General features: G+C 42.2%; 1 protein-coding gene across 2 annotated transcripts in view; it reads right to left on the bottom strand.

Annotated features, from left to right (window-relative positions):
• Positions 1-22,607, bottom strand: part of CASKIN2 (CASK interacting protein 2) — a 122,325-nt gene extending 99,718 nt beyond the window's left edge. For both annotated transcript variants that reach the window (XM_083351355.1, XM_083351356.1), the window contains exons 1-2: positions 22,083-22,607; positions 5,747-6,274 (exon numbers count right to left, since the gene is read on the bottom strand). In XM_083351355.1, coding sequence (XP_083207481.1) covers positions 5,747-5,840 — 94 coding nt within the window. In that variant the 5' untranslated portion in view covers positions 5,841-6,274; positions 22,083-22,607. The remainder of the gene's footprint in view (positions 1-5,746; positions 6,275-22,082) is intronic.
• Between the last annotated feature and the right edge of the window lie 1,409 nt (positions 22,608-24,016).

Raw genomic sequence — 24,016 nt, 5'->3', positions numbered from 1 at the left:
TGAGAATTGACATTAATAGCACATAATCAATCAATTCAGTAGGGATAGCTCTTCGCTGGTAGTTCAAAGAAATACTATATTCTGTTCAGTATATAAATAGTTAAGATGGTTCAAATGTCCACCAGAAAATGTAATATATGAATGCAACACACTATTACTTCACAACTAATTGAATATATCAGGAAACAATATAGCAACTGTAGCCCCAACCAGCAAAAATATCAGTCTAATTTCTTTGAAAATTACCTCTCGTTTTGTACTTGCTGTTTTAGTTTTCTGCAAGCTAATAAAAATATGCCTCTAAGATATTTTAAATGTATATCTAACTACATAAAATATTGGTATGCCAATCCATACTGGCTAGCATTGATTCTTATGAAAAATATTCCAGTGATCACAGTTCAACTGTAGCTCTCTACTTAGTATACAGTGTGTGGCAAGTTCAAGTTTGCCTTTGGGAATGTATGAAACAGATTTAAAGTGGCTTATGAATCTGGTCTGCTTAAACTAGTTAAGCTTAAATAAATGTGAAGGTAGCACCACTTGTTCAAAAGAAAGACAGAATAATGAATGTGTCTATAGTCTGAACCATGAGTTAGCATGAGGCTCACTTTCAATTATATCCTCTTACTGTTTCTAGTTTGGAAATATAGTGAACTTCCACCATACAACCATGTGTTTGATTCAGCATCCTGGCAGAATGTTCAGATGTCACTTTCATCTTTGAAGTTCAAAATTCCACCATCAGTCATAGTACAAAATAGAATAGAAATAATAAGAACAAATGATATATTGACTTCATTAACAATTTCAACTGAGCACTTGTAGAGATCAAGAAACTGAACATACTCTGTTACAGAAAATTTCCTAGGTGCTTGCCCGGGCTTTTTAAATATAATCTAGCTACTTCTCTCTTGCCAGTTGAAGAACTAAAAGTATTAAACGTGAATCTTTTCAGATACACAAGATTAGGTACCAGTGACTATCAAACTGTTGGCTAAGCAAAGATCTCAACTTCCACCAGCATTTTCAGAGGTGAATTATCTCAACAATGAAGTTGTAAAATTAACACAATTCCCAGACAGAATCACTGTCAAAATGAGGAGGAATTCCCAGTCTGAGCAAACATTTGGCCGTGTCTTCTTTAAGAGTTATAGAATGAGGGGTTTTGCTAGGACTGGTGATAGGAAGGAGAGAAAACATGTGAAGTGTGGTAACATTCTCAGAGAAGAAATGAAAACTGTAATGTGTTTTAGAAAGACCAGTTCTTATGAGGCAGCTGAACCAGGTTCTCCTTTTCCTTGCAGAAAGACTCCTAGACATTGTCCTTTTCAAGGGATAATATCCACACACACCCTCCTGCCCCCAGGAATGTCAGCCTGAGCTTGGATTTTCCACTTTCTCCTTTGGGGCTACGGTGTCCGCCCCAACCCAGCCAACTGGCCCTTTGTTAACAAGCGCATCCAGCCGGGAAAGTGATTGATCATCAGGGAGAAAGGCCAATGCTTTGACGGGTCGTTTAACAATTTCAATTAAGCTGCTCAGCATTCAAACGCAAAAAAAAAAGAAAAGAAAAAAATGTTGAAAAAAGGAGACTTTTCCACAGCTATTGTGGGCAAAGCTCCTATGGCAACTTAGCAGGGTCAAAAAGGCCTTCCTTATAAAAGGTACAAGGTTTGCAAAATGTATTATTTATTTATTAAATGTATGTGCCGTCCATCTTGTCCAGAGATGACTGTTTTCCCTTTCTAGCTGAATTATCAAGAGTTGTGATACCACATTGCTCTTCTATTCCATGCACAGCTAGATATCATTTTTGCCCCTCTTCAATAAAACGTTGCCTACAAGCCCCATAAGTTTATACAGTAATAGGCATCGTGACCCATTTGTAGACCTATATCTTTCAAGCCATGCATTGCTTAAGAATATGTCCACTGAATATTAAACTACATGTTCTCAAATTCCTGTCGCTGGGATTGGCACTTGATTCTTGATTATGTGCAGTGACTTTTTTTTAGATACATGAGATCCCCGAGGGCTGATCAGAAAGACACAATTCTGAATCCATTGAGACAGGGAAAGGGTTCTGGCAAGGATTTTGTTTTTTAAAAAAGGTCATCTCATCCTGTCTTATAGAAAGAGGCTGCTGCTGGCTGCCTCCATGGCCAACTACATTTACAAGCCATACAGCTCATCTGAGGTGTCTAAACTGGATACTTATGGGTGAGAAAGGCCCTTCATCACTGGAGAGCACCACCCAGCAACTGCTCAGCCAGGAAGCCTGAGAAGGTGGTGCTCAAAATAAACACAAAGGGAGTGGCAGACCCCATCAACTAGAAAGGTGGGTGCAGGAATTCCCCTTAGAATTGAGATGAGAAGGGTAGCCTCATTTGGGCTGGGTAGGAGCTGATCCTAAGGAGAGCAGAAAAAGATGGGAGGTGAGTAGCTATTGGAGGTAAATCAAGGGGAAAACATCTTTTCCTCCTTCCTTTCTTTTTCCTCTTCTTTCCAAAGTCTAGAGTCTGGCCTGCCAACTAAGTAGGCTTACCAAGGAACACCTTTGCTTCCACAGGGCACTTTCCTGAGATGCTTGGGGGGCCATTACAATCCTCCCACCTCTAAAACCTTGCTGTAAATTTGTGAAATTTGTACTGATGGCATCAGCTGGGAATAACCAACCTCCTTACCAAATTATTTCTTTAAAAATGAGATTTCATTGTATATATCAGGAACCAGCCACTTGCAACTCAAAAGGGCCTTGGCCTAGTTTCACATACCCTCAGCCTAATTTGAAGAGTCCTTTGCAAACAAACAATGGATCTCTCAAAACAGGTATTGCTCTTTCTCAATAGCCAAAGAGTAAAAAAAAAAAGGCCTCAGAAAACGAAAATGCAGGCCACATTCAAATTTGATTGTGGTCCTTTTCACCACTAGCAAGTATTGCAGCTCTCACCATATTAATCTTATGGGAATATGGTCCTTAGCAGAAAAAAAGACTGACTAACCTAGCTATCAGCAATTAGATAAGGGGGATTGAAGGTATAATCCAAATTTATTTGTGTCTATCCCAGGAGAGATAAAGTGTCCCAATATGTAGGACATGCGTCAGCAAGCTTTTTCTTTGAAGGCAATGTTTTTTCTGCTTTAATTCTTTCTACGTAGAACTAATATTTTTCCCTATACTCATTATTCCTCTTCTCCAGAAGAACTGCTATAACTCCCAGGATCTGCTTTCACCCAGCAATTCTTTAAATAGTTGGTATCCACACAGTAAACACTAACAACTTTGCTAGGAGTTGTAGTTCCTGGTAAGGATGGCATTTGTGAAACTGCAAAACAAATACATATAGTCCTTGATTTAGGACTGATCATTTAGTGACTGTTTGAAATTACGACAGCGCTGAACAAAGGGACTTACAAGCCCTATCCGAAATTCCATCCACTATGGCACCCCCAGGGTCACATGAACAAAGTTTGGGTGCTGGGCAATCCGATCATCCTTACAGCTAACCACAAAGAAACTGAAACAACCGTTGTCTATCTTCCTCTGTCTCCTGGCCCACTGAATCCTGACAGGCCTTGGGCCTGCTTCCCTACCGTGCTGAGTCCAAAACCCTCCTCTCCATCCTGTCACAGTTCAGTCACTTATCTTGTCTGTATGTCTCCTTCAAGTTGATGCAGCCCTTGAACTCTCTATACAGTACACAGGTCACATGGTGCCGTCCTGGAAGCAGGAACCATTTTGGGAGGTGGCCCCAATGAATTGTGGCCACACTCAAAATGGGGCCCACTTCCGAGATGGCACCATGAAGCCTCCATACTATACAGAGAGGCCAAGGGGCAAATCAGAAATCATCTTTGGGAAGAAGAGCCAGCCAATCTGCCCCCCCACCGGCCTGTCTATAGAGTACAGAGGCTGCGTAGCACCAACCTGGAAGTGGATGCCATTTTGGAGTGACCACAATTTATTTATTGTGGCCACTCCCAAAATGGCATCCAATTCCAGGATGGTGCCCGACAGCTTCTGTATAGGAAGGCTGTGTGGCAATGCAGCTGCTTCCCAAGGAAAAGGTCAGTGGACCAAGCCATGATGGTGGGACCTGGTGAAGTGGAAAGCAGGCCTAAGGCTACCTATCCTGCGGGAACCCCACAGGATAGGAAAGCAAGCTTAAGATCTGCGTGAATCCAATGAGGTGGAAAGTGGAGCACAGGATGCCCCAGGGGATGGGAGAGGCCTGAGTCAGGTCATGTGTTAGTTGGGAAGGTGTTACAGTGTGGGCCTGCACTAGGCCTCCCAGGGCTTGCCCCCATGCCTGAGGCATACCATGCTCTGCTTAATTATCATAATGGGGAGAGAGGGACTGAGGTTGTTAAACAGCGTGATCACATGAATGCCTTGCTTAACGACCATCTTGACTTGCAACGTGGGCAGCTTAAGAACTTTTCTTATGGATCTCTACTTGCAACTTGTAATGGGCAGGTTCCCTTATGGTTATTTATTTATTTATTTAATAATATTTATATACCGCCCTTCTCCCGAAGGACTCAGGGCGGTGTACAGGGCAAGTATAAAAATACAGAATTACAAAAGTTAAAAAAGAATTAAATATATGCCCACTAAAAACAGTAAATACAAATATTAAAATAACTATAAAAAACCCCACCAATCCCCCATTAGGCCAGGCCGGCTTATATGCCAAGGACTACCTGTACTGGAATAAATCCATCACTCATACTTTATTTGCTTCCATCTTCAGCTAAGCAGGTGTCAGAGATGCTTCCTGAAGTTTGCCTTTAAAATCTTATGCAAGTCCCTTATATCTGAGGCAGAAAACCATCTATTTATAAAGCCTGGAGCTTGGTCACCTGCTGATATCCTTTTCCCAATATTTTAAGTATGGTTTTTTTAAAACACAAAAGCTTTATTTCTACTTAATCTTCTTTCCATCTGAATTTTCCCAATATTGAACAGATGGCCAAAACATACACTCCCAAGTAATTTATTCTGATTAAAAGCAAAAGTTAAAATTAGTTTTCGTTTAACATATTGCACATTTCATATTTCAAATATGCCCCCCCCAAATAAAATGATGCAGTTATTATTCAAAAAGAACACCAAATCCCAGTACCCACACCTTCCCTGTCAAATCCATAATAGGAAGATAGTTAACAATAACACCATGAGCTCTTTGCTACTATTCATGAAAGAAAAACTGGAAGTCTCCAATAAAGGTAAAAGTAAATGATACGCACCTATTCAAGAGGAAGAAAAGAAAAGAAAAATACATATGTAAGAGCATAATTCAAATATAAACTTAATATACTTTACAACAGTGAGGAAGAATATGTTCACATCACTTCAGTGCCTGCTAACCCTTCTAATCAGCTATTACGTGACGATGGGCAGCTTAAGAGCGTTTTTTTATGGTTCTTTACTTTTAAATCAGGCATGGACTGGACAATCTTTCCAACCAGGAAGATTCCAGATAATATAGTCCTCAAAGAGAAAATTGTTTTCTTAGGTAGAACTTATATCCTGCTGCTCTTTCCAACACTGTTAACAGTTCTGGATTGATAAAAAGAAGTATTTTATATATTATGAATCACCATAGAGTCATCTCTTACTATTGGTCTCTATATACTGTATAACCATAGCCAGTTTGCCAAAAGCCACAGAACTGCAGCTAATTTACTGTTGACCCAAGTGAAAGCAAAATATCACGTTAGGGTGTAAGGAGATACTCACTACTTTTGGACACCTTGATCTTTGCTACCAATTTCTGCACACCAGGTACATCCTCATTTTTCACAGCCTGGATCAGTTCCTGTTCTCGCCCCATGATGAACAAGGGCACTGCTCCCAATTTATGAAGCCATCCAGATGCTCCGTGTGAGAGATAACTACTCAAGACAAAGTCTCCAAAAATGGTAGGAGTAAAAAGGCCAAGAAACAAAAATATTTTTAGAACTCTCACAGTACATTAAAAAAAAGTCTAGTAATGTTAAATACCACTGGGCATTAAATAATTTGGTGCTTAATGACTGGATCCCAGTTGTGGGGAAAAATTGGAAAGGAAAAATGAAAAATGAATAGGTAGTAGCAACAGAAAGAGTGTTATATTTAGCTGTTCTTGCTAAATAAGAGCATTTTCTCCAAATCTCCAGTTCTTCCTAGGCAGGTAGAGGTTTGTCTCAGGTGGTAGGAATCCTCTGTTTCTCCACGTCGGTAGATGTAGAGTCTCTGCAGCCAATGCCTGAGTTGTTTCTCAGATACCTATGAAAATAAAAGTCAGAATGAGTTTTTTTTAAAAAGACTTATGAATCACTGGGATAAAGGTAGTCCTCGACTTATAACCACAATTAGGACCAACATTTCCATTGCTAAGCAAGTTGGTTAAGTGAGTTGCACCAATTTTATGATCTTTTTTGCTATGGTTGTTAAGAGAGTTAATCCTGTTAAGTAAATCATGAAGTCATTAAGAAGAGAATCCAGCTTCCTCACTGATTTTGCTTATCAGAAGTTGGCTAGGAAGAGTGCCAAATGGTGGACACATGACTCCAGAAAGCTGCAACTGTCCTAAATACATGCCAAGCACCTGAATTTTGATCATGTGACCTTGGGGCTGCTGTGATGGTCGTATGTGTGGGGACTGATCATATGTCACTTTTTTCAGTGCTGTTGTAACTTTGAACAGTTGCTAAAGAAATGATTGCAAGTCAAGGACTACCTGTATTGTGCTAATATAAATCCTGGATTACAAACAACTTGCTTTTTCAGTTCAAGTACAATGCAATCCTAGATAGAACAGGGGTGTCAAACTGCTGGCCTGCAGGCCGGATGCATCATAGTGAAACCGCGTCCACCCCATTGCCGGCAAAGGCAAAAAAGTCGCAATACGTCAGGACTCATCACGTGACATTGTAAGTTTGACACCCCTGAGATAGAATATATTTTCCATGAAATGAATGTTTCACTCGGTATACAACAGATGAAGGGGAGAGGATGCAAGAAAGAAGTAGCAGCTGGGCTGAGAAATCTGATTTCCCAATTACTATAACCCTCCCTTAATCTTTATGTGCTTTTCAAAATATTGACCAGAACTATTTCATGGATATTTCCTCTTAAAGACTTGACATCTAGGGGCTTTCTCTGTTAACATAAGCCAAAATCAGGGGTCTCAAATGTCTGCAGAAATTATCTGTAATATTATTAAGTATCTCATCAATGATATAATTGCAACCATATGCATTGTTAAATCATAGGTAAACAGATTTCATGGCCTACACAGGACCTTTTAAAACAAAACAAAGCAAATATCCATCAACTGGACTTATGTCTTCATACACCGGTTCAATAGTGAGAGGTATGCTCAGAATTAAAGACAAGTTAAGTTCTATCTCTGAATACACACCCAGTTGGCAAAATTTGTTCTGTTTCAGGTTTTTCACACAAAAATCCAATCATGATGTTTTTTTCTCCTTCCAAATTTAAAACAAAGAGACAAATGAAGTTGTCCACATTGTTAAGATGAAAGAAATGGTAGAAAACAGAAAGCCAAACAATCAGAATAATTACATTTCAACTTATTTGCAATGGAAGACAAAATGTCATTCTTATTGCTGCTTTACAGCATCAGTAACTGGAAACAGTACTGAACAATATATTACTCTATCTGCCTCTTACAATGTTATTTGTGTATGTGCACCTTTTAATAAAAAAAAACAAGCACAACATTCTAAGTTGGGCTTAAACTCGCTTCTGAACAAAGCCAGGCTTTACTAAAGGATGTTGTAAGTAGATTGCGAGCAACATCTATAATTTATGAACAAAAGAATTGAAATGGCCTTAGCATGTTGTTCTAATGTCTGTTTATTGAATATACAGTGCTATTTCTCACTCATGCACAATGCCTTACTATATCACAAACTCTGAGATATAGGAAATCTGGGAAAAAAGAAAGTCCCTTTGGGCCTGACATTAAAAGCTGTGAATTAAACATTAAAGGCTAGAACAGCCTTTCCCAATACGGATCTTACCAGTTTAAACTAGTAATTCTATAAAGTATGTCCCACCACCCCTATACAGCCAATAGTAAATGATGTTTGGAATTGTTGTTTAAAATAGAGTTCCCCAACTTTTCTGCCTTTGAAGACTGGCAAGGAGGGAGGGAGGGAGACAGTCCACATGAGTGACAGGCACAAGCACCCAGTTCCATTCGCACAAGTCGTGAGCACATGCACCCACCACTCATGCAGATGGAACGTGTGTGCATGTGTTTGCCCACTGCTTCTGCAAGTAGGGATGTGGGTGTGCCTGCCATTTCTGTGGCCCAGTTCCGAATAGCTCAAGGCTGGTAGTGGCCCATGATCTGGGGATTGAGTACCCCTGATTTAAAACATCAGAAAGATCCTAACTTTGAGGAAGCTACCCTAGAAAATGTGAAACATAAGACACCACAAATAATATTTAGCCAATAGTTATTGCAACAAAAAGAAAGGGTTACCAGGGAAGTTTTATGTATATTTTTAGGGCTAAAATATACCTAAAATACCTTAAAATAAGGAAAGGCTTCAACAGAGTATTGAACTTTCCTTGGAGATATTCATATAAAGATAAAAGCAATGCAGATGTCATCATACAAATAAAATAGAAAGCAGCTAACTGTATTTATTCAGGTACTTAGAGAATTACCATTAGAGTTGTCTTAATTTCTTTTCTACCCTGTCCTCTATAAAGATTATGGATTTGATGTCTGAAATATTAAACAAAAAGTACTGAATTAATCTGCCTTTAACCCTCCAGTGTGCATTTGTTTGAATCTACTGCCTAACAATTCAATGCAATGAGACATGTGCAGATCTGTACATTGATGAAACAAAACAACCACTTCACAAACGCATGACACAACATAGGAGAGCATGACAAGATTCAGCATCCATCTGCATTTGAAAGGCAGAGGTCACTCTTTCAAAGACAGGAAAGTCCACATTTAGATAGAAAGGACCACTGGTTAAGGTAAAAGAGGCCATTTACTGTATGTTAACACTGAGCCTTCTCAACAGAGGGGAAGGGATAGGACACGACCTATCTCCTGTCTACAACACAATCCTTTCAGCAGTTCCAAGAAGATTCCTCCTCCATTTGCACTCTGATACAGGTGACCCTGATGGCACAGATAAACCCCTCAAGTGGCCTCAAGAGTTCTCAGGGACAGTGCTAACAACCAGATGACTGCAAAAAAATATGATCCTTTCAACCGCCGCCCCCCCCCGCCCATCTTGTCAGAACTAACCCTTCCATTAGCTCACCATCCTGCCAGAACTGATGAAGCTTCTTGGATTAGAAGCAAAATGTTTTCTTCTTCTTCCTCAAGGGAAAAACAGTCCAGTTGCCTTTTGGAAAAGTACCTTTGAGACACGATAAACAACCAGCTACTCTTTTTCTAACCATCTTCTCTTGTGTTTAGGGTGGGGGTAGATTCCCATTCCATTATTAATATTTGTTTATTGATCAAATGATCTAATTTGTCTAGACCAGACATGTCAAACACAAGGCCCGGGGGCCGGATCCGGCCCGTGAAGTGGTTTCATGTGGCCCGCGAAGCCATCCTGGAAACAGTGAGGGAATGGCCCCCACTGCCTTGGCCCTGGCCCAGAGACCCTCCTTCTGCCAGAGACCCTCAGATCTGTCCCACTCCTGCCCAGGCCCCCATAGGCACCCTTGATGTGAACGATGTAGAGCTGGCCACACCCACCCAGTAGGCCATACACACTCTAGCCACGCCCACCCAGTAGGTCACGCCCACCCTGGCCACACCCACCCAGCCCCCTGAGGGCAACCATGTGGCCCTCAATGAAATTGAGTTTGACACCCCTGCTCTAAACCATAATCTAAAAGGATTGTGTATCCATGCAGGACAAATTAGAGGCACATATCTTATTGAAACACAAATCAAAACCCAGATGTGTAGATTTGCCAATCTTGCATTTCTCTGGTATTGTCTGAACTTTTGAACTATAATTCCCATTGTCATACCCACAAAGGCAACTGCTGTGGCGGCTGGCAATGATGAGACCAGTTGACCATTGATGGAGGATCTTAACTTGGGAAAGGCTGTCATTGTTTATGGCAATGGCTCTTTTCAAACAAGAAGATTTAGGAAGGACAACCAGCAACCATTCCTCATTTCTTGACCTCATGCCATCTTCTTCCAGGTTACTCAAAGGCCTATCCTAGCTTGCATAAATAAAAAAGAATTTTAGCTCAGCTTGATCCATTCAGATAGTAGAGTGTGGAGGAAGTATTGCAGGACCAAAATTGTGTTTACATTGAAAAAACAAACAAACTGCAGCACTACAGTAGTTTTATTACTCCTTCCACTGTTAGTAGACACTGTTCATAGTAAGTAGAAGCCTGTTGGGCATGAGCTGAAACAGAAGTGAGGGTAAGGTATGGACTCTCTTCCTCAATCAGTAGTAGCCCAACAGCATTCTTGTTGTCGTGCATAGGTATATAGCTTATACTTTCAAATAAGGTATCCAGACACAGTGTTAATGTTCTGTTTATAAATTTTAAAAATGCAGGGATTATCTTCTGAGGCACACCAAACACATACAGCAATGGGGAATTACATAACAGATTGACAATCTGGTCTGTCCTTTCACTATCCCAACTGGGATCTTTTTCTAGGCAAGATTTTTTTTAAAACTACCAAGACATAGCTGAGAATTCATTGTTTTTCTCTTCTATGCAGAAGAAAACAGAAGCTCCCTTAATCCACAGGAAAGCTCTCACAAAGACTCCACTCAAAGCATTTCCAGCGGCTGTGGTTTCTTCAGATCCTGTAAGATGACTATGAAAATATGTTTACTGCTTGGCATAGCTGTCACCAACAATGGACCTTCTTCTTCTTCTTTCTCAAAGGGAGCTGAGTGTTAAGGGCTTGTGGCACATAAAGCGATAATAACAGGAATAATTAGGAAGGCTCTGAAGCAAACAATAGTTAAGTTGAACATTCAACACACCAGCATCCTCCTCTATTGAATATTCCAAAATCAAGCAATGGTCTGGACTAAATATAGTATGTGGGGGGGGGGGGAAACCATTTCGAACAGACTGCTGGACCTGGGCCAGGGGGTTTCTCTGGCAGGACACTGCTTATGTTCTTATGTTCAAAATGGATAACATATAGGACAGATAAAAAGTCTGCTCATGCTTTTCGCTACCCTCCACCCACCTCTTTACAAGGGAAATTAACTTTAGGAGGCTACAATTGGAGTGAAGAACCTTTAGGAGAAACTATTATTAAGCTTTCAGAAAGTATTAAGTCATCAGACGATAAGATGCAATAAATAAAAACCAACTTATAAACGAATGCCTTGAACCTAAATGGAACCTCTGTGTTCAGAGAAATCTCTCTCTAAATAACAGACAGCAAAAGCAAACTATGCAGGGTGGGGGAAGGGATGCTGAATCCCTAGAAGCATCTGACTAGCTCTTGTTAGAAACAGTAAAGGTATAGACTTCTTTGAATCAACTAAATTCCTGGTGAACACATGTGGTTATCATGGCAACAGTATGTAAATGTTTGCCATTGCCTTCTTTCTCAGTTTCCCCCCCCCCCCTACTTCTCAGCTTTGTCAAGAGTCTCGGGTCTCCCACCCAGGAATTAACTAGGTCCCCCCCCTCCCCAAACACACACACACTTAACTTTCTGAGCTCAGCAAAGTTGGCTAAATGCTGCCCTTTGCTATGTCAGAATGTTGCACTAAGTGGAGCTTGCATTTAGTTCCAGAATACTTAACATTTTTAAGTGATGCTCAGTTAACTTATGATAAGAATCTATACAATGCAGATGTTAAGCAGGAACTGATGTTTGTGTATGAAATATTTTAACACACTTGCTATTAATAAAATGGTAAATCACACAGGGCCACTGCTCTAGCACTTTGTACTCTTAGCTTCTTTCCATCATCTAATAAACTTGTTAGAAATAGATAGGACTCAGAACTCATTCCTACACCAGGAATCTCAATGTAATGTTGTTGTTGTTAGTTGCGAAGTCGTGTCCGACCCATCGTGACCCTATGGACAATGTTCCTCCAGGCCTTCCTGTCCTCTCAATGTAATAGATCTATCTTATTAATTCTGAAGGGAAGTGTCTATATCTATTACCCTGGGATTTCAAATATATGTATGTGTATACACATATTGTCCCCAAGTTAAGAACGTCTGACTTAAGGACAATCCCTAGATACGGATGGCCTGCCTATTACTAAAAACGGCAGACAGCGTTCTTTCCTTGAGCCGACAAAGCGCTGAAGTGTGCAATGCTTTCAGGAACTGCTGAAGCCGCACATTGTTAATATACAGCCTGTTTTCAGTGGTTCCTGAAAGCATTGAATGGAGAATGCTGTCCGCCATTTTTAATAATAGGCACTCCATTTGTAAGTACAAGTTCCAACACAAATATACATTTGGATTACAGAGAGAGTTAGGAATGAGACTCATTCTTAACCCAGGGACTGTATGTATATATGTATACAGTATGCACATAGAGAGCCAGTGTGATGTAGTTTTTGGTAAAGGTGCTAGACTAGGAAGGGGCAGGCCAGAGTCTAGTCCTCCCTTAAGCACAAAAGCTTCTGGGTGACCTTGAGCCAGTTATTCCCTCTCAGTCCTAATCAGTGTCAGGCTCTGCAACAAGCTGGCTGATAAAAAAAACCTCTTGTTGCTTCATGCTTTATAGCTTTTCTGTAAGAAACTAAGCAAGCACACTGCAAAATCAAGCAGACCGTGCAAAACAAATACAAGAAAAGCAACAACATGTAACAACATACCCATATCTACATCTATATAACTAGGATGTGATCATTCCAAGCCTGATACAGGCAAAATGAGTTTCAAAGTGGCCATAGAATAGGACTACTAGCAGCAAGATGTTCAGAAAGTGGAAGATTTGCCAAATTAATCCCTTACTATTAAGCATAGCTTTGCCTATAAAAAATTAAGCAAGTAGAACTGACACCCGTTTGTAAATTCCACCTTCTTTTGTTTTCAGGAACTCAAGGAATTTACTATAGTACCTGGGAGAGGAAAGAAAGCAATCTGCATATTTAAAAACACTCACTACACAATTGTTATGCACCTCCTGTGGTTGAACACTCACACTGAAAACAGGTTCTATAAATAATTTTTTGTTCACCTGTCCCAAGATAAGATCTTAGGTATTACCTGCCAGGCACCTTTGATATAGACTGAATAGGCCTCATAATAATTCATTGTACTATACGTGTTTCAACTTTGAACAGGACAAAGTCTTCAGAAGACTTTTTCTAACTTCCCTCAGCTTATCTCTTCCCCGTATTTATTATTTGACTCAGCCAGAGTTGTTGAGAGCTTGCAGTATACAAGTTGTTGTTGTAATTCTCCAGTTTGCTAACTCATTAGCTTGGTTCAGAAAACATGCTAACTCTAAACCCAGTTTAATAAAACATAATTATTGTTTTCTCTGACTAAACTATATTCAAGCAAATGCCACGTGTATGGCATGGTTCACTCAAGAGACTAATAACCTCATGCCCACACTATGCTGGAGGGCTAGCTGATTGCAAACACCAAGATCTTTTGTCTCAAATGGGGTGGTTTGTACTGCATATATGGCTATGTTCATGCTTGTAGGTCAAGAGGAAATTGGCTCACTTTGAAGCAAGGCAGGCAAATAGGCTGGCTGGCTGGCTGGACATAGCAGTGGTGGGCAAGGGAAGATTACCAAAATTCTGCTTCTTGAGCTGGTGGGTGCTCCAAAGACACTGAAAAGGACAAAGGACTCAAGCTGTGTTCCAGACCTAGGAAAAAAGGTAAAGACCCAGAAGGCAGGAGGCCGGTAATACTGTATAGACAAATTGCAATGGGGAAAAGAATTTGGTTGGTAGATTGGCCAACACAGGAGTATTCAGGAGGAAAATCAGCAGATCTGATAAATTCAATTGGCGGATCAGTCAATGGAAGTTGGCAACAAACTAGGAGGCTTGGTGGCTGGCAGACTGGCCAGTGCAAAAATGTGGGTTGGATGTTCATGAGAACTTTTAATTGGGAGTATCTTCTCTTCAGTTAGCAGACTGGAGGTATTCAGGTTTTTAGGCTTGGAAAACATCTAGAAGAGCGTTGGGAAGTCTGGCCATCAGGATCAGCAGCTGGAGCAGGTGTTAGTAGCAATGAGAGATATTGCCAGGGCAGCAGAGAGCTGAAGCGTGATCCAGGTGAACGGGCCCCTTCTTACCTCACCAAAGAGAGGAAAACCGCAGCTGGGTGGTCCTTTCACTGCAGTTAGGGCAGCCAATTATCTGCAGACCCAGTCAGGGAGAAAAAGAAGCTGACTGGGACACCATCCGGGCCACCAAAATAGCATCAATCCCAACCAGCCTAAACCTAGTCAGGACAATAAGAGAAATTCCTAGTTGGGGATAACAGAGAAGCTCACTCAGGGGGCTACTTAGTAACAGTAGAAGGACAGCACATACCACCACCAATGGAAAACCAATCTGGCCCATAAGCTAGGCAGCTGAAATCCAGGTTGTGTACTAATAAGCCCAGCAGTCCATCTAGAGCAGAGCCAAGCTACCTGCCTTGCCAATGACCACAAAGTTTGAGCAGAAACTAGAAGTCGCCCCAGCAATAAACCAAGCCAGCACCAGCCTACAGAGCAGTGGTGGCGAACCTACGGCACTCACAGGCCTCTCTGTGGGCATGTGTGCTGTCGCCCCAGCCCTGCCTCCCCCCGCAGCTTCCTCACTAGCAACCCCCCTGAGAGCTGCCCCAAGCACGGCCTGTATGGAGCAGCGCAGCCAAGGACATGGCAGCCGGGCAGCGGGGACAAGACTCCACCCTTGCGGCCCTTTGCATGCAGATGATGCTGTGGGGTGTGGGCAGAGGACGTGGTCAACATGGCACTGCTGGGCCGCCTGAGCGAACTGCTGCGGTGGGCCATGGAGGTGGTGGGTGACCATGTGGGCAGGCGGGGCAGGGGGGCAGAGCGGGGGTAGTTTTGGGGCACTCAGTCTCTAAAAGGTTCGCCATCACTGCTATAGAGTGATGTTCAAAGTGCAGCCTGGTGGTATCACCTACAAGGAAGGAAACAAGGCTAAGGACAACAAAGAAGGGGGGGGAAGAGACAACCTTGTTATAGGTTTAAAGTGGCAGGTTGATCTAGTCCAGCACCAACTGCTCAGTGAGCCACTTACAAGAGGAAGCATAGGAACAGAGAGAGGTGGGAAAATCTACTTTCCCACACTCAACTGTTTTGGAAACAACCAAGGTCAAACCCAGCCTGCTACAGATTAGCAGTGGTTGGTCTGAGAACTGAACAAGAGGTAAGAACTCTAAGAATCCCAGGGAAGGTAAATCTGAAGGTAACTGACAAATCAGAATGTGAAAGGAAAGCAACCTTTTGCAGCCAATTTTGCTTAAATACTAGGCACCCCTTAGGTATTTAAAGGGAAGAAAACAGTTTTGCTGTATATGTGACTGTTGCAATATAAAGCAAGGAGAAAAAAACCTGTGTGCTGCCTGTGTGCGCACCATCCCCCCCCAAAAAAAACCTGTCATACTCCCTTGCGCCGCCCCCCCCCCCCGCTTTGGCTAGTGCATTGTGCAAATTCGGTCATTGAAAACATCCAAAATGTGAAGAAAAAACACTGCTGCCTAATAATTGGCAGGGTGGGATACAAACATGAGCCTCTGCTTGTTCACTCATGAGCTCCAATCCACTGGCCTTGCTGCTCCTTCTTTTCATCAGAGGGCACCACTGGGTGGATGGAGCTAGAAGATGAGCCTTTTCACCAATACTTTCAGAACTTCAAAAAGTTCTGAATTATTAATGCATTGGCTAAATTTTGTCTGCATCTGTTTTGAAAATTTTCTGAATGGGAAGACAGCAGCTGGCAGCAAGATAGCCAGGGTCTAGGCATCACATAAGCAGAAACTGAACAAGCATTTTGTTAAGCATAAAACTTAGCAGGGGCACTTAGAGTTTGACTAGCAAACGGATATAAAACATTTCGTAGTATTAGCTTTTAAAGATGTATCCGAATACATTAGTTCTGTAATATTTCAGATTTGTTCCATACCTGCTCATATGTCTCTAGCAGGACCTGATATTTTAAATCTGTACTAGCTATCTGTTATATCCTTTTAATTTTTTTTAAGTCAAGAAAAGGAAAAAGGGAAAAACAAAAGCAAGAAGATAGGGTTTTAACCCAGACTTCTGACTGAAACTTTCCATCCCATCACTATCTGAGGCTCCTGTGTACTTACTGTATAACCTGTTTCCTTTGCCCCTTTACAAGACCATTTCTCCTTTCTCTGGGAGCGTCTATGGAGATTCTCAGTCATCTAGATCATGGTTGTCCTAAAGGTGCTTTTTCAAAAGGGCAACTGGGCTGTGTTTTTCCTTGAAGACAGCAGTCAGAACTGAAGAAGCGTCTTGGATGTGGAGTGAAGTGTCTTCAAGGAAAAACAAAGCCCAGTTGCCTTTTGAAAAAGCACCTTTGGGACTGTCCTCTGGGAGAAACAAACAGACAAGCATAGACTTTATGAGAAGTGGGGAAAGGCCCTGCAATAATTCAACAATACAAATCTTTTCTAGTATTAGAAGATTAACGTGCTCCTCTCTCCGTTGCCTCAGACTTCCTCCAAAGTTCTAATGAACTGATGAGTTCTTTACAATCTTTGCTCTGAACTTGGCTCCCTTATAAGCTAGGTAAGTCTAAGACCAACATCTTGCCTCATTTGCCAGTACTGAAGGGATAAAACAGCATCTTTACAATTTGCGGTAAGAGATTCTTCACATCTGAAACCAAAAAACAAAACAAAAAAACCCCCCACAGACACTTAGACCAGGATAGGGGTGCCCAGAGGAGAATTCCCATAATCCACAACGGTCAAGGTCATTGGAATCTAACCTATTTCAAAAGTAGCAAGCTGGGCAAAGAAGAACAGAGTTTATTGACACGGCATTTGACCTTTCAGATCTGGTTCAGATGCAACAGAATAATCTGAATGATCCAGTGGGATCATTCTTCTTGCTTATTGGGGACCAGGGCTCTCCCACACTGAGATTCATAATGTCATCATTGCAAAAATATTGAATTGTATGGGGATCCGGAAGATATCATCTTCCTTTTGTAACACCCTTGTGTTTGCCTACCACTGCTTCATCTTTTTTTTTTGCACCCACACCCATCCATTAAGAAATTTAGATGGGTTACCCGCACAATATCTTCGGCATTGAAGCACCCTGGATTCAGGAAAGGAAAGGAAAGAGAATTGAAGAACTGAGGAACAATTTATACAAACATGTGATTCAGACTAGGTTTTAAACTTGGAACCAGTTGATTGGTTTGAGGATTACTGCTTGAACAAACTTTCACTTGTCCCACAACTGAAATGTAGAATATTTAAGATGACAGAGGAGTTTGTTAAACTCAGAGGAGCGAGACCATCTTGAGTCTTAATGCAATGTAGAAATTGCCCAGCAGTCCACCCCTGCCATCATAAGGCACATTCCCAAATTAATGTGGAGACATGCCTGTGTGTACAGTTAATTAAGAGAGAAGATGCATTGAGCTACAAAAATCATGTGAGAAACAAAACAAAAATTAAAAATTAATTTTAAAGATGCTACAACAAACTTTCCCTGCCACAAAAACACCACACACAGTAGGGTGAATTTGTATTATCTTTACTGTTGGAAATCAGGCTAACAATGTACAGATTGGAAAATTTCTGCTTGGAATTAATTAGGTGATTTATAAAAATCAGCCTTGGGTTTAACTGATTGCAAGAGATAGAGCAAGCTCCCTTTCGTGTGAGAAAAATATGACCTTATCTCATAAGAATGTGTTGCTGGCTTACACATTGGATATTTTAGTGTTCCTTCTTGAAATCTTAAATACTCCAAAGACCACATGGATCATTTACTGACCCTCAAGACAAAATCACCTGATGCTTTAGTATATGAGCTAGGTTTTTTATCTGGTGTTAGTATTGCCCATCTCCACAGCAACCACTCAGCTATGATCAAGATGACAAATGAATTGCTCATCCAGATGAAACAAGATCTGGCTCTATATTGGTAGCTACTTTATCACCTGCATTGCTATCTTTCCAAACAAGCACAGGTTCCCTAAAAATCTCACATAAAATAAATTCACATAAAGTGAGACATGGGGGGAAAAAAAGGGGGTTGCAGGACATGTCAATTTTTGTAACCCAAATACATTGACATGTGCCCATACATTTTTAGAGCCTATTACATTATCGAAACTTGCTTTCTTCCTTGTCTCATATTCTATGTACAGCGAGAATTTGATTTCTAATGTACGTGACTATCATAGCAGAGAACTTCAGAGGACTATGCATCTTGTTAGCATTCTACATTTTATTGCACACAGGAGATTCATCCAGGTTAACAGCTCCTCTTGGGCCTGACAATTCCTCACCTGTTATGGCATGACATAATAAGCCCAACTTTGCTTCTAATGTTAGAGAGATCCTTTTCATTTTTGGTAAGCGGGTTGGACAAGACATTGAGGACCATTTTGACTCCACAGTAACAGCAATGGGTGCTATAGGTATGGGAGGTAAGTGGGAGGCAGGATACATAACTAGAACTATACAACATATTATTTAATGGGTTTGTAGATCAATATTATTGATCTATAAATCTAGTATAATAGAAACATACATCTAGTAAATAAATAAAACAAACACAATGGTAAATGTAAGGAGGAAAAAGAAAGCAAATACTCGGACAGAAACAATCAATGGCATACAGTAATTATGCAAGGAAAACCTGTACAATGCTCTATGAATGAAGGAGGAGGCTTAAAATGGGTAAATTGTAAAAGATCCAGGATCAGGACCGAAATTCTCAGAAACTGGAGCTTGGGAGTTCTAACTCACAGAGCTCTCAGCAACTATAGTGGCCTTGCATGGCCTCAAAGTGCTCTGTGGGCAAAAGTGACCAGGTTCATTGACTACTAAAACTCCAACTGAAAATAACAGATAACAGATCACGTGCCAGAAATTCTGCAGCGTTTCCACCCAGAATTACCTTTAGCAGGCTCAGTAAAACGAAAGTTCCTATGACCGCAAAAAATATAAACCCTTCATGTCAGTATTAACAAGTAACCAGCAAGTGGTCTAAGGGTTGCATGTAAATGTAAGCAGGATCAAGATAACCTTGAAAGCAATAAAACCTTAAGCAGTTGAGAATTTCCATAGAGTATAGATTTTAAATAAGCTGTGAACAAGGTAACTGGGCTGATCTAGCTTGAAGCATCATTAATGGAGAATCTTGGAACTGGTTGGCTTGACAAAATGATGGGGAATAGCTATTGGCTGTAAAAAACCCTCATATTTATATTTATCTCCTACAGCAGCTGTGACTGCAGACCATTAATACTAAGTGGATTAGGCCTTTCAGAATCTTATTTAAAAATACAATATCAACACACACATTGGATGGGATTCAGACTGGGGTTACCGTGTTGCCATACAGATAAATAAATATTTTACAGCACCATCTTATTCATTTGCTTTAAAAATCAATTTAGAACATGTAAAAACCATAATATACAAGAAATATTACAGCTCTGTTCAAAGATTGTGTCTAGAATGACCCTGTTGAGCATAATAGATCACTCTTGTTCTTGTTCTTGAGATACAATTATTACAGTTTAGTAATCTGGACCTATAGCAGTAACTTGTAGTTGGTACTTTGCTTGTTAAAAAAAACCATATTCTGAGCTTTGTCTCTTTCTCTTCTCCAATCCATTTTAACTACCATAATTAGATTTATGAGGAAGCTAAGATACTTTGGGATGTCCTGTGAACGGAAGAGGCACTGGAGAACATTGTCATGCTTGGCAAGGTTGAAGGAAGTAGAGAAAGAGGAAGATAATGGATATGGGGGATTTACAGGAACAATGTGATTACAAGGATGTCCTTGGACAAACTACAATTTATAATTAATGACAATTCAAGATGGTAAATATTTGCATACACAATCACCAGGATACAAATTCAAACTGATGAAGCCCATCTCAGCAGAAATACGAGATGTGATCTGAAAATGTTATCCCCAGAGATAACTTTTTTCCCGAGACTATGAATATGATCATATTTACTCAAGTTCTACAACCATAAGTCATAATTTCACTTCAAATAAAGCATTTATGTTATATTTATTATAACATAACAAAAAGATGATTGTGACCCTTAAAATAAAGTAATTAGAGTTACTACTCAAAAACCAGAATTGGTTTTGGTAATCAGTCCTCCTATAAGTAAAATAACAGCAAAAAGCTCCAAGATGCATGGGCAGAACACATTCCTCTGCTAAGCAACTCAGGTCAGCCTCTTCTACCCATTTCCAGGCTCATGGGCTGCAAATGATGAGCTCTGGCACATTTCATTCAAGAAGTCAAGTAAGAGTTGCTAATAGACCCCAAAGGGATTTTTTTTCATTGGCGGAGTCCTTTTTTTTTTGGCTGAGCACTTTGTCCTCAACTGATTACTGAATTTTTTGTAGATTTTAGGTTTAAAATAGTATTTGTAGCTCCTGATCTCATCCCTGGCCTCTTATAATCAAAGCACAGTAAAATAATTGTTTTTGTTAATTTTTGTACAAAACATATTACTCAGTCTGAGATCCCCTGTATTAAAGCAATCTTAGGAACTTTGCTGTTGTACATAAAGACCAACAAATGAACCAGAATGGTGCTCATTTACAAGCCAGTGTTCTCACCAGGAGAAATAAAGTATTAAACTTGGTGAACACTTTTGCACCTTTTTCAGGCTTAGGCATGGCATTGCAGCCAGTAGCCAGGTTCACTTACACCCCATCAGAACGTGTAAACACCCAACTTGCTTAAGAAATCTAATATACCACTCCAGCGACTCTCTACCTGCTGAACTCAATCAAGTATCTGAAATTTTCCTTTCTCAAACATAGTGTAAAAGTTGGTTGGGGGTGGGGGACCAAATTAAGCAAGTGATAGGCTAAAGATGCTGAACAACAATTATTAAAAATACCAGCTCTGGAGGGGGGAAGACAAGAGTCAAACATTCCCACCACGGGAAAACAAAGCCTAGAGCAAAGGTTACCTGGTAGGACTTGGGGAACTTTTGTATCACAACAGTGGTATCATTTTTCAGGCATGCTACAACGTCAGAGTTCAGAGAAAAAGAGCTGAGGCTTTGGAAATAGAGCATAGTTCTTTTTTCCTTAAAAACAATTTCACCAACCTAAACCTTCAGGGGTATTGCACGGCAAGCCTGACTAATCCCAACCAACATGATCGATAATGAGCTGGGGATAATGGAAGTGGTAGTTCAGCGCACCTAGATGGGTCAAAGGAGGCTGCAAAAAAAAAAAAAAGTGGATCTGGTATCCGGGAAGAGGAGATGCAGGAGGAGAGGGAGCAGAACTGTAGTGGGGGAAAAAAAAAATCAAAGCCGAGAATTATTCGGGATAAAAAGCATTTATAAACCAGTGCACATTATATAGCGCATCAGAGTGCGATATTATATAGCCTGGCGGATATAATTCTTCGAAAAGTTTGTCTTGAAAGAAAAAAAATCCAAGCGAGCAGCCATCAGACCAAGCACCTAGACCAGGGGTCGGCAACCTTGGCTCTTTTATGACTCGCGGACTTCAACTCCCAGAATTCCCGAGCCAGCATAGCTGGCTCGGGAATTCTGGGAGTTGAAGTCCGCGAGTCATAAAAGAGCCAAGGTTGCCGACCCCTGGTCTAGACAGAACACCGAAGGACGGAGCCTGGTTTCGGAAGAAGCAAAATCCGAGTTTTTAAATCCCGAGTCGGCTGCACGAAAGTGACCAAATAAGGCGAATAAAGGGGCGCCGAGGGCGGAGATGGGAAGAGAAACAAATCTCGGTCGACAACATTGAAGACTTGGGGCTGATTTCTCCCCTTTTTCTCCACCCCCCCCCCCACCCCACCACCCCCGCTCCAGCCTCCCAACTCGAGCGCTCGGGTTTTCCTTTCCCACAACTCACCGCATCGGGGGCTCGTCGCGTTCCCGGCACGCACACACACACACAAAAGTTGCGAGCGTTCCTGTCACCGGCCGGTGGCTTCCCCTGCCTCCTCTTCGCCGCCTCTCCTCCGGGCGAGGAGAAAAGGAAGGCTGCCCTCGCCTTCCACGACACCCGCCGAGACGTAAAACGAGGACTTCTCCTGCTCGCTCGCTCGCTCGCTCGCGTCCCTGAATCTGCCGAGCGCCCGAGACTAGTTATACCCGGGAGCGAGCGAAGGCGGGCGGGAGGAAGGAAGGAAGGAAGGAAGGAAGGAAGAGAAGAGAAGCGAGAGGGCGCAAAGAGTCCGCGCGCAAAGTCTACGGAACCCGAGAACTCAAGCGGAGGAAAGGCCGGCGCAGCGCCTCCCGCGCCCTCTGCGCCCGCTCTCTCATTCTCCTGCTTCCTCGGGCCGGCGTCGCCCGCCCGCGGAAGGCGACTCGTCCGGTCAGCTTGCCAGGCGCCCTGGGAACTCTGCCCAAGAGTTCGCCTCCGCCTCTGCCGCCTTTTTTTTTTCCCCCCCCCTTCCCCTTGTTCCCCCCTTCCGACTCTCTCTCCCTCCCTCGCCTGGGATGGCTCAGCAGGAAATCCCTCCCAGCCTCCCGTTCTCCCCTCCTGATTGGAAAAGCGAAAGCGGGGACGGCCGGCCGAGCTGGGCCGGGCTTGCGGAACTCCTGCTGCCTCTTGCGCCGGGGGCTGCAGGATTCAAGGCAGGGGTCTTCAAACTTGGCCCTTTTATGACTTGTGGACTTCAACTCCCAGAATTCCTCAGCCAGTTTTGCTGGCTGAGGAATTCTGGGAGTTGAAGTCCACAAGTCATAAAAGGGCCAAGTTTGAAGACCCCTGATTCAAGGGTTAAGTGTGGAGGAGGAGGAGGAGGAGGTCGGGGGCGTGTCGTGTCACCAGAGCACCTTGGCGCGGGGCGGAACGTGTGCGCACAGGTAAGCCAGGCTGTGTGTCTGGAGCGGGGAAGCCGCCGCCGCCGCCGCTCCTCCTCTTCTAAGAGGGCCCCCAGGGCTCAGGAAAGTCTCAAGTGGCTCTTTTATAAGATAGGCTTCGCAAGAGAAGCGGCCGGTCCGTTGCCAAGCTGTGTCTAAAAAGGAAAAAAGGGCCTCATAGACGCTAGAAATGTTTGTCCTCTTTGGTCCTTAAAATCCTTTTTTTACACCACCCCCCTATTTTATTTTAATGTGGGGTTTAACTTGTGGGCGTGTGTGTGTGTGTGTGTGTGCGCGGTACTGCATATTTATTTTTGCAGGTGTACAAGTTGCCCTCAGCTGACGACCGCCACAGAGCCCCACATTGCTCTTGCTTAAGTGAAACGTTTTTGTGAAGTGAGTTTTGCCCCATTGTACGACTTTTCTTGCTGCGCTTCTTAAGTGAATTGCTGCAGCTGGTAAATTCATAACAGGGGTTGTTTATTTATTTTATTTTATTTAGTTATATTTATATACCGCCCTATTCCCTGAGGACTCAGGGCGGTTTACAGGGAATTAAAAATCCAGAATACAAAAATTAAGAACCAAATTAAAAAATATTAAATTAACCCTGTAGTCAGTTAAAAAGAACCCCAAATTAAAAATTCCTCCTCAGTCTGGGCCCGAGAGCTCGAAGAGCCAGGTCTTCAGGCCCCGGCGGAATGATCGAAGGTCGGGGGCAGTTCTCAGCTCCACCGGCAGCTGGTTCCAGAGGGCAGGCGCTCCCACCGAGAAGGCCCTATCCCTGGGTGTCACCCGCCGGCAGTCTCTTACCGGCGGGACCCTGAGCAGACCCTCCCTGTGGGAGCGCACTGGGCGAAGGGCATTTGATGCCGGCAGCAGGTGTTCCCTCAGATATCCCGGACCCAGGCCATGTAGGGCTTTATAGGTGATAACCAGCACCTTGAATTTCACCCGGAGGGCAACCGGAAGCCAATG

The sequence above is a fragment of the Vipera ursinii genome (assembly GCF_947247035.1).
Source record: "Vipera ursinii genome assembly, chromosome: 2".
NCBI classification, from domain to species: Eukaryota; Metazoa; Chordata; class Lepidosauria; order Squamata; family Viperidae; genus Vipera; species Vipera ursinii.
Note: the sequence above shows the minus strand (reverse complement) of the source record. Positions and strands in the feature narration are given on the sequence as shown.